Source organism: Crotalus tigris, unplaced genomic scaffold, assembly GCF_016545835.1.
Source record: "Crotalus tigris isolate CLP2741 ecotype Arizona unplaced genomic scaffold, ASM1654583v1 scf7180000020497.760770, whole genome shotgun sequence".
NCBI lineage: Eukaryota > Metazoa > Chordata > Lepidosauria > Squamata > Viperidae > Crotalus > Crotalus tigris.
The window spans coordinates 444,255-455,000 of record NW_024098046.1 but is presented as its reverse complement, the minus strand read 5'-3'; the positions used below and the strand labels follow the sequence as shown (position 1 = coordinate 455,000).

Below are 10,746 nucleotides of genomic sequence, written 5' to 3'. Positions count from 1 at the left end.
CTTTCTCCTTCCTTTCTCCCTCCCTCCCTCCTTTTTTCTCCTTCCTTCCTTCTTTCCTTCCTCCCTCTCCTTCCTTCCTACCCTTCCTCCCTTTCTCCTCCCTCCCTCCCTCCCTCCCTCCATTCCTCCTTCCCTCTCCTTCCTTCCTACTTTCCTCCCTTTCTCCTTCCTTTCTCCCTCCCTCCTTTTTCTCTTTCCTTCCTTCCTTCTTTCTTTCCTCCCTCTCTTCCTTCCTCTTTCTCCTTCCTTCCTTCCTTCCTTCCTCCCTCCCTCCTTTTTTCTCCTTCCTTCCTTCTTTCCTTCCTCCCTCTCCTTCCTTCCTACCCTTCCTCCCTCCCTCCCTCCCTCCCTCCCTCCTTTTCTCCTTCCTTCCTTCATCTCTCTCTCCTTCCTTCCTACTTTCCTCCCTTTCTCCTTCCTTCCTCCCTCCCTCCCTTTTCTCTTTCCTTCCTTCCTTCCTTCTTTCCTTCCTTCCTCCCTCTCTCCTTCCATCCTCCCTTTCTCCTTCCTTCCTTTCTTCCTTCCTTCCTCCCTCCCTCCTTCCCTTCCCTTCCCTTCCCTTCCCTTCCCTTCCCTTCCCTTCCCTTCCTCTTAATTAAATTTACACAATGGTAGTGTTCACACACCACTATTAAAATTGTTAGCTTCCAAATGGGAAGTCCAGGCTCTCTTTGTTTGTTAGGGCTAAGGTTTCAATGAACTAAATCCAGAAAATCAGTAACCATGTGAATGTAGGCCCTCTGATCTATTGCCGTTTAGATCAGGGGTAGTCAACCTTGGCTCTTTTATGACTCATGGACTTCAACTCCCAGAATTCCTGAGCCAGCTAAGCTGGCTCAGGAATTTTGGGAATTGAAGTCTACGAGTCATAAAAGAGCCAAGGTTGACTACCCCTGGTTTAGATAGTAACCTAGGAACAATATTTCCAACTGATATACTTTATTAATATGTAAGCAATCAGAATACCATAATCCAAGATTGTTATTTTACTTTTTCCAGCTAGGTGGCAGCCTCTAGTTAACCTTGGCTAATTTTGCTGATTAACATATTTTGGATCTGGTCAGTAGTTGGATGGGGGTTATAGGAGATCCCAGGGCTGTAAGCTAAATTGGGAAGTTGAGAGAACAGCAACAGCAAGCAATGACTACACCCCTCCGTTAACCTCTGTTTATCTGCCGCAATAAAACTGCACAAATACATCTCTCTGGTCTAAGCCCTGGAGATTTTCCTAACCTGCTTTGTTAGGCCCTTAATACTCTATTATTCCACCCCATTCTGTCCTCTAAGGGGCTTTTGAAATAAGCCTTTTTGTCTGGAAAATCCTTTGCAAAATACCATGCATTCAGAGGGTGCTCTACAAATAAGAATAAAAGATCAAGCTGTGCAGCGATTTAAGATGTGCAAGCAAATGATTCCCAAATTGATTTGCATTAACTACATACAGGGATGCTATAAACAGAAACAATTTTTGCAGAATGCATCATCCACCACAATTATTGTCTAAAATTATCCTTAAGCCCCCCCAGGGAAAAATCCCCCCCCCCCCCGCTGCCTCTTTCACCTTCCAGCAAAAACCCCCTCCCCCTCCTTCTTACCTGGAGCCGCCTCACCTGTCCTTTAAAGATGCTCAGTCTTTCTGCAATTCTTCCCTTTGCAACGGCTCCGGTAGGGGGCCACCTCGCGCAAGTCAAAGATGCCCGAGCCCACTAAAAACTACACCTCCCATCGGTCCATTGAGCGCGAATTCGGGCATCGGCCTTTGAAGGCACGCCGGGAATAGTAGTCCGGCTGAAAACAAGCAGCGGGATTGGATGAGAGGTGCGCTTGCGCACTCGAATCCAAATGAATTTTTTTTCCCTCTCTTTTGGACATTGGACTAAATGTCCCATGACGCTCCGCGGCTTTTTCCCCCATTGGGAAAGCCGGGGAGAGCGGCGAACGGCATGACGGGAGCTGTAGGCCTCGCGTTCTGAGGGGAAAGTAGCGACCATGGCGGCGGCCTTCCCCAAGGCCCCGAAGAAGCCCGAGGAAGCCGGCAAGGCGACGGAGGCGGCCGTGCCGCTGCAGTACAGCCTCCTGCTGGATTACCTGGTGGGCGAAAAGCGAGGCCCGAGGCCGGATTTCCCGCCGGGCGTCCTCGGAGGCTTCCCGGCGCCCGTCAAGAGTCCCGAGCAGAAGATGGTCGAGCGCGCCATGGAGAGCTGCGCCTTCAAGGCGGCGCTGGCCTGTGTCGGCGGTGGGTGTTTCTGAGGGGGCCTCGAAGGCCGACTTTTCACCCCTCTGCCTCGCCAGGACTACAGCATCCCTCACCCACCACGCCTGCGATATTCCAGTTGACCGCTAGAGGGTGGCAGAGAGAAACATCTGCAGTTCTTTCTTGCCCCCTGGCGGCCATGGCGAGAATTGCAGCTTTGTGTGCCAGTCCTGTTTGGGCGCCCAGGAGTGGGTGGGGAGGATGGGAGGTGTAGTTAGCCGGAAAACGTGTTTTAAGTTATTTTATTTTCATTCCTTAATTCAGGGGTCTTCAAACTTGGCCTCTTTAAGACTTGTGGACTTCAACTCCCAGAATTCCTCAGCCAGCCCTGGCTGGCTGAGGAATTCTGGGAGTTGAAGTCCACAAGCCGGCTGACTGGCTGGCTGAGGAATTCTGGGAGTTGAAGCCCACAAGCTAGCTGACTGGCTGGCTGAGGAATCATGGGAGTTGGTCCCCAAGTTGGCTAACTGGCTGGCTGAGGAATTCTGGGAGTTAGTCCACAAGTCGACTGGCTGGCTGAGGAATTCTGGGAGTTGAAGTCCACAAGCTGGCTGACTGGCTGGCTGAGGAATTCTGGGAGTTGAAGTCCACAAGCCGGCTGACTGGCTGGCTGAGGAATTCTGGGAGTTGAAGCCCACAAGCTAGCTGACTGGCTGGCTGAGGAATCATGGGAGTTGGTCCCCAAGTTGGCTAACTGGCTGGCTGAGGAATTCTGGGAGTTAGTCCACAAGTCGACTGGCTGGCTGAGGAATTCTGGGAGTTGAAGTCCACAAGCTGGCTGACTGGCTGGCTGAGGAATTCTGGGAGTTGAAGTCCACAAGCCGGCTGACTGGCTGGCTGAGGAATTCTGGGAGTTGAAGCCCACAAGCCAGCTGACTGGCTGGCTGAGGAATCATGGGAGTTGGTCCCCAAGTTGGCTAACTGGCTGGCTGAGGAATTCTGGGAGTTAGTCCACAAGTCGACTGGCTGGCTGAGGAATTCTGGGAGTTGAAGTCCACAAGCCGGCTGACTGGCTGACTGAGGAATTCTGGGAGTTGAAGTCCACAAGCCGGCTGACTGGCTGGCTGAGGAATTCTGGGAGTTGATCCACAAGCCGGCTGACTGGCTGGCTGAGGAATCATGGGAGTTGGTCCCCAACCTGGCTAACTGGCTGGCTGAGGAATTCTGGGAGTTAGTCCACAAGTCAACTGGCTGGCTGAGGAATTCTGGGAGTTGAAGTCCACAAGCCGGCTGACTGGCTGGCTGAGGAATTCTGGGAGTTGAAGTCCACAAGCTGGCTGGCTGAGGGAGTTGAAGTCCACAACCCAGCTGACTGGCTGGCTGAGGAATTCTGGGAGTTGAAGTCCACAAGTCTTAAAGTGGCCAAGTTTGAAGACTCTTGCATTAATTTAACTATTGGCCACTCTTCTCAAATTAGCTCTCTCTCTTTTTATTGAATTTATGAAATTTAGCTACTGTCCTTGTCTATTGACCCTTTTTTATTGTCGTAAATAACTCAAGGCAGGGAACACACGCAATGCTGCTTCATCCTCTTGCTTTCCTCACAACAACTCCCCTATGAGGTGGGCTGGGCTGAAAGAGACAGGGGGATTGGCCCAAAATTATTCAGCCAGCCTTTGTGCTTTAAGGCGGGACTAGAACTCACCCTCTCCTGGTGATTGGCCCAAAGGCTTTCATGGCTAAGGCAGAATTCCAGATGATTGGCTCAAAGTCACCCACCTGGCTTTCATAGCTAAGACGGGACTAGAACTCACCCTCTCCTGGTGATTGGCCCAAAGTCAGCCAGCCGGTTTTCAAGCTTAAGTGGGACTAGAACTCACCGTCTCCTAGCGATTAGCCCAAAGTCACCTAGCTGGCTTTCATGCCTAAGGCGGGACTAGAACTCACCGTCTCCTGGTGATTGGCTCAAAGTCACCCAGCTGGTTTTCCTACCTAAGGCAGGACTAGAATTCACCATCTCCGAGCAAAGTGACTGGGTGAAGCCAGGTTCACTTAATGACCAAATGATTCACTTAACAACTGCAGGGATTCACTTAGCTATGTCAAGAACTGTCTTAACAGCGGCAAAACTCGCTGAACAGCTGTCTTGCTTACCAACAGAAATGTTGCGCTCAGATTGTGGTCGTAAGTGAAGGACTGTCTATGTGACAATCTTGTACAGTGGAAGGAGCACGAAAGCAAGCCTTTTGACCCCCGTTTGCAGGACTGTCCAGAGAGGCGTCCATCGTTTTGACTGACTGCTTTATGATTCTGATCTGCCAGGCTTCGTGCTGGGGGGCGCCTTTGGCGTGTTCACCGCTGGCATCGACACCAACGTGGGATTTGACCCGAAGGATCCGTACCGCACACCGACAGCCAGAGAGGTCTTGAAAGATATGGGGCAACGGGGCATGTCGTACGCCAAAAACTTTGCCATTGTGGGTGCCATGTTCTCCTGCACTGAGTGCCTGGTGGAATCTGTGAGTAACTTCCTTGTCTTGATCTTGATTGATAAAAGGGTAAGGAGGCTAAATCGTACGATGAAGGGTTGAGGGAAAGGGAGCTAAGTATGTCTAGCCCAGGGGTAGGCAACCGTGGCTCTTTTATGACTGGTGGACTTCAACTCCCAGAATTCCTGAGCCAGCATGGGGGAACTATGGCCCCTTCGTGACTCCTGGACTTCAACTCCCAGAATTCCTGAGCCAGCATGGGGGAATTATGGCCCCTTCATGACTCGTGGACTTCAACTCCCAGAATTCCTGAGCCAGCATGGGGGAACTATGGCCCCCTTCATGACTGGTGGACTTCAACTCCCAGAATTCCTGAGCCAGCATGGGGGAACTATGGCTCTTTTATGACTCGTGGACTTCAACTCCCAGAATTCCTGAGCCAGCATGGGGGAACTATGGCCCCCTTCATGACTGGTGGACTTCAACTCCCAGAATTCCTGAGCCAGCATGGGGGAACTGTGGTAAATAAAATAAAAACCAGAAAGTGGAAAAAACAGCCTCACTTTTTAGAAGAATGGAATGGAATCGAATGAGAATCAATTAGAATTAGGAATGAATAGAAATAGGAATATAATAGAATAGAATAATATGGAATAAAATAGAATATAAAATAGAGCAGAGTAGAATAGAATAGAATAGAATAGAATTGGAAATAGAATATAGAATAGAATAGAACAGAACAGAACAGAATAATGAATAGAATAATGAGTAGAATAGTATAATGAATAGAATAGAATAGGAATAAGAATGAGGAATAGAATAGAATAGAATATAGAATAGAATAGAATAGAACAGAACAGAACAGAATAATGAATAGAATAATAGTATAATAAATAGAATAGAATAGGAATGAGAATGAGGAATAGAATAGAATATAGAATAGAATAGAATAATGAAAATAGAATAGAATTATGAAAGAACAGAATAGAATAGAATGAGTCGGAAGGTCATCTAGTCCAACCCCCTGCTCAGGCAGGAAACCCTCTACCATTTCAGACCCAGGGCTGTCCAATCTCTTCTTAAAGACCTCCAGTGTTGGATGAGATGCTCAAAGGAGCGATCCCTGCGGACGGTGGCCTTGACAGCCTCTTTCTTGCTTCCCTAGTACCGAGGCAAATCCGACTGGAAGAACAGCGTCACCAGCGGATGCATCACCGGCGGGGCCATCGGTTTCAGAGGTGAGTGCTGCCTTCCAGCCGTTGGAGAAGCTCCAGGAGGAGCACATTCCACCATGCAACTGGGGCCCAGGCATTCCTGTTACCAGGAAGCTGTGCTTGGCACGCAACCGCGGCTGCTGCTGGCTGAAGCCGAGGGATGGGCTTGCCAGAACGTGGGCAGCGTGCCACTGTTTCTGGGATTTGGGATTTGCAGCTGACACGTCTCCCGGGGACGCCAAGAGGGAAGGAAGTTTCTTATTAAGCAGGGTTCAAACGGGGCAAGTGCCTCGTTGGCAGTGGAAATCTTTATAGTTATTTCATTTTTTTAAAAGCTGGGCCAGCAGAGTTTTTCTCTTTTTACAATCCCAAGCTCTAATGTTCCCTAACGTTAATCTCTGAGTAAGCACTTTATGTTGAACTGGATTGATTAAAAAAAAAAAAAAATGGGGGGGGGCTGTGTCTATGGAGATTCTCAAATCATCCAGGCCACGGTGGTGGTCCCAAAGGCGCTTTTTCAAAAGGCAACTGGATTCTTCTTGAATTTTTTTCCTTGAAAATGTTTTGCTTCTTAGGTTCTGCTAAACCAGTGGTTCTCCACCTGTGGGTCGGGACCCCATTTGGGGTCGAACGACCATTTCACGGGAGTCGCCAAACAACGCAGTCCGCCATTTTTTTCCCCCTTTTCCTTAGCTGTGCTCCTCCCTTTTATTCTGTTGGCTTTTGAAAGCCAATCGAATAGACTCTCTTGAATAGAGTCTAATTCTATTGGCTTTCCAAAGCCAATAGGAATTGTCCAGGCTGTCTCTGCCCTACTGAGCCCGCCAAAAGTCCCATTCTGCAAACGGTGCTGCACCAGTTGAGTAGTCCTCGACTTACGACTGGTTGAGCAGTCCTCGACTTACGACCGGTTGGGGGTTGCGGCATTAAAAAGGTTGAGAACCACTGTGCTAAACTGAACTGACTTGAAATTAAAGAAGCTTCTTGGATGAGACCTTTTTTAGGGGAAAAAAAACCCCAATAAAGCCCAATTGGCTTGTGGAAAAGCACCTTTGGGTTTTTGGGGGAGAGCTACAGCAGTTTTGGAGTCTGTTCCTTCTTCAGAGCTTCTGGGGGTACCCTTCCCTAATGAGGTTTATAAATGGTGGGTGAACCAAGAAATAAAGCCAACGTAAACCATGATGGTCTGTGGTGCATGAATCTGACCCAGTATTTCTCAACCTTGGCAACTTGGCAAGACATGTTGACTTCAACTCCCAGAATTCCCCAGGGAACATGCTTTAACAGGGGTGGACTTCAGCTCCCAGAATTCTCCAGCCAGCATGCTTTTAAGATGGGTGGGCTTCAGTTCCCAGAATTCCTCAGCCAGCAGACTTTAAGAGGGGTGGGCTTCTATTGCCAGAATTCCCCAGCCAGCCATGCTTTAAGATGGATGGATTTTCACTTCCAGAATCCCCCAGCCAGTCTGCTTTAAGATGGGTTGACTTCAACTCCCAGAATCCCCCAGCCAGCATGCTTTAAGATGGGTGGACCTACCCTCTGAGAATTCCCCAGCCAGTCATGCTTTAAGATGGGCGGGCTTCAGCTCCCAGAATACCCGAGCCAGCAAGGTTCTCCCATTTGACCTTTCATGAGGCCTAGAAACCTGGTTCTGTCCCTGAACCTGGTGTCCCAGGCATAGGATGGAGCCCATTTCTGGGCTATGTTAATGATTGGTTAGACGGTGCCTGGCTGCTATGTTTTATTTTCATTTAATGTTGTGTATTTTACTGTAAGTGGCCTAGAGTCTCGTAAAAATGAGATGGGTAGCTATATACAAGCAGCGCTCAACTTATGACCGTAATTGAGCCCAGAGTTACGGTTGTGAATTCTGCCAGTCATTAAGCAAGCACACCTGATTTTACGGCTTTTTTTTCAAATAGTCATTAAGTGAATGCTGCCATTCAAAGAACATGGTGGCTGTTATGTGAACACGGTCGCTAAGTGAACCCCTTATTGTACCCATCGTGGGATATTGCCAACAGCCATCAATGTGGGCTGGTTGCTAAGGGCCCCCAATGCAATCACAAGGTCCCAGGGAGGGGGGGGAAACAGCCATTGGAACATTTAGACTGGGTCGTCAGTAGCTCTGGGGCGTTCCACTGTAACTTTGACCGGTCGCTAAGTCAGAGTTCCTCAAGCTTTCCGGGTTGGCGGCCTGGAGAGGTGGAGGGAGAAAAGAGAGGATAGTTTTGTAGGAGGGGAAGGCATGTGAGATGTATGATGTAATGATGGGGACGACTCAGCAGGGTCTGTCCCTTTAAGAGCCAGCTGGGAGGAGTGTCAAGGTATTGCTCTAACAGCTAACCAGCTTATGTAATGTAAGATGTAATGATGGGAATGAGTCAGCAGGGTCTGTGTCTCTTTAAGAGCCAGCAGGGTCTGTGTCCCTTTAAGAGCCAGCAGGGTCAGTGTCCCTTTAAGAGCCAGAAGGGTCAGTGTCTCTTTAAGAGCCAGAAGGGTCAGTGTCCTTTAAGAGCCAGCAGGGTTTGTGTCCCTTTAAGAGCCAGCAGGGTCTCTGTCCCTTTAAGAGCCAGCAGGGTCTGTGTCCCTTTAAGAGCCAGCAGGGTCTGTGTCCCTTTAAGAGCTTTTGTATAAAAGGGAAGGTTTTGCTGCTGTGTTCTCTCCTATTTCCTGCTGTAACTGCTATGTGTTGGAGCCTGCTGTATTAACAGGTGTTTGTATATTGTTCCTTGTGTATGATATGGTAGATAGTGTAAGACAGTGATGGCGAACCTTTTAGAGACCAAGTGCCCAAAAACTGGCCCTGCTCCTGCTCTGCCCCCTGCCTCACCCCCGCTCTGCCCCCATCCCCCACCCCACCTGCCCGCAGGGCCACTCACCCCACCCACCGCAGATCACCCAGGCAGCCCAACATCGCTATGGTGGTCACACCCTCTGCCCGCGCCCTGCAGCATCAACTGCATGATGGGGTGTGAGGGCAGAGTCTTGTCTACGCTGCGTGGCTGCCATGTCCTTGGCTCCGCTGCTCCGCGTGGGCTACGCTCAGGGGCGGCTCTCCTTCAGGGGGGCTGCTGGAGAGGAGGGGGTCGCAGGGGGAGGCAAGGCTGGGGCAACAGCACGTGTGCCCACAGAGAGGGTCCCAAGTGCCGCCTCTGGCACCCGTGCCATAGGTTCGCCATCACTGGCGTAAGATAAACCACCATTTAATATAGACCACAGTTTACTGTGTTTCCTCCCGGGTAATCTCAGCGCAATAAGACTGCATGCTCTGACACGCATGCACGAGCATGTTGCTCACGCACGTGAGGCCGAGAGGACTCGTGAAGCTCGCGTGAGTGGGGCCCCGAGCACCCGCGACACACACCAACCAGCCACTCACGCGGCCTGGTTGCGAACAGGCCACGGCCCACAGGTTGGGGACCCCTGTCGCAAGTTGAGGATTACCTGTAAATCGAACACCCGAATTGTAAACAAATGTATGCTTGACTTCTTCTCCTTGTTTCCTTGCAGCTGGCCTGAAAGCCGGGGTCCTCGGCTGCGGGGGCTTTGCCGCCTTCTCCGCAGTGATTGACTACTACTTACGGTAGCAGCTGGGGCCTACCAACCAGGACCTTCCAATCTCGGCTGCGGAGGGACAGCAGGCCCGGTGGGCATCTCGAGCCCCCCGTTAACCCAGCCGGTGAGAATCCCAAACCCGCCACGGTTAGGGAAACCACGGAGGAAGAATCCCCCTTGGTCAGCTCTTGAGACCTTCTGCTTCGATTCTGGAAACGAGCAGCTGGGATATTTTATATTTTATCGCCCTTCCCTCCCAAAAGAGTATCTTTTAAGTTCTGCCGGCGTTTGGATTGGGAAGAACACAAAACGTTGCCTTGTCGTTGTTTTTTCCCAACGTGTCCCACATTTTTTTTTACCCACAGTCAAGTGGTAACCGGCTAATAAAACGGGAACAGTTTTTTCAATTTTCAGAGGTTTTGGAGTTGTAAATGTTCAGCAGTTTGTGGCTGGAACTCAGATGGCAGCTGGGGGGCTCTTGACGGTGTCGGCCGATCGACTGCCAGCCGCCTCTGGAATTCGTCCTCAGGTTACGACAATTGAATCCCAACGTGTTTGTGTGGCTCAGCGTTTTACGACTTTTCCGTTGGCCCCGTTTTACGACCTTTCCTGCCAGGGTTGTTAAGGGAGTCACTGCCATGGTTAAGTTAGCAGCACGATTGTTAAGTGAATCCGCCCCCCCCCTTTTGCTTTGCTTCCGAGAAGGTCACAAAAGGGAATCACACGAACCCGGGACACTGGGACCATCGTAGATATGAATCCGCTGCCAAGCGTCTGACTTTTGACCCTGGGGATGCTACGACGGTCGTTAAGTGTGGAAGACGATCAGAAGTCGCTTTTTCTCCGCGCCATTGTAACTTCAAATAGTCACTAAACAAATGTAATATTTGCAGCAAAGGTTGTTTTTGACGGGTAATAATAATAAATAAATAAAGTTGGAAGGGACCTTTGAGGTCATCTAGTCCAACCCCCTGGAAACCCTATACCATTTCGGACAAATGGCTGTCCAGTCTCTTCTTAAAAACTTCCAGTGTTGGAGCTGCTTCTGAAGGCAAGGAGTTCCACTGGTTAATTGCTCTAACAGTTAGGAAGTTTCTCCTTAGTTCCAGGTTGCTTCTCTCCTTGGTTAGTTTCCATCTGTTGCTTCTTGTCCTGCCTTCAGGTACTTTGGAGACTAGCTTGACTCCCTCTTCTTTGAGGCAGCCCCTGAGATACTGGAAGGCTGCTGTCATGTCCCCCCCCCCCTTGTCCTTCTCTTCATTAAACTAGACATACCCAATTCCAGCAGCCT

General features: G+C 49.9%; 2 protein-coding genes across 2 annotated transcripts in view; one reads left to right on the top strand and one right to left on the bottom strand.

Annotated features, from left to right (window-relative positions):
* SPECC1 (sperm antigen with calponin homology and coiled-coil domains 1) overlaps positions 1 to 1,717 on the bottom strand; it is a 164,463-nt gene extending 162,746 nt beyond the window's left edge. Inside the window, exon 1 of the mRNA XM_039366939.1 lies at positions 1,596 to 1,717. The gene's annotated coding sequence lies outside the window, so the exon portion shown is untranslated. The remainder of the gene's footprint in view (positions 1 to 1,595) is intronic.
* A 137-nt stretch (positions 1,718 to 1,854) lies between these two features.
* On the top strand, positions 1,855 to 10,438 carry TIMM22 (translocase of inner mitochondrial membrane 22). Its single transcript, XM_039366943.1, has 4 exons — positions 1,855 to 2,236; positions 4,517 to 4,713; positions 5,849 to 5,921; positions 9,411 to 10,438. The coding sequence occupies exons 1-4, from the start codon at positions 1,990 to 1,992 to the stop codon at positions 9,485 to 9,487; spliced, it is 594 nt and encodes a 197-aa protein (XP_039222877.1). The 5' UTR covers positions 1,855 to 1,989; the 3' UTR covers positions 9,488 to 10,438.
* Positions 10,439 to 10,746: the final 308 nt, after the last annotated feature.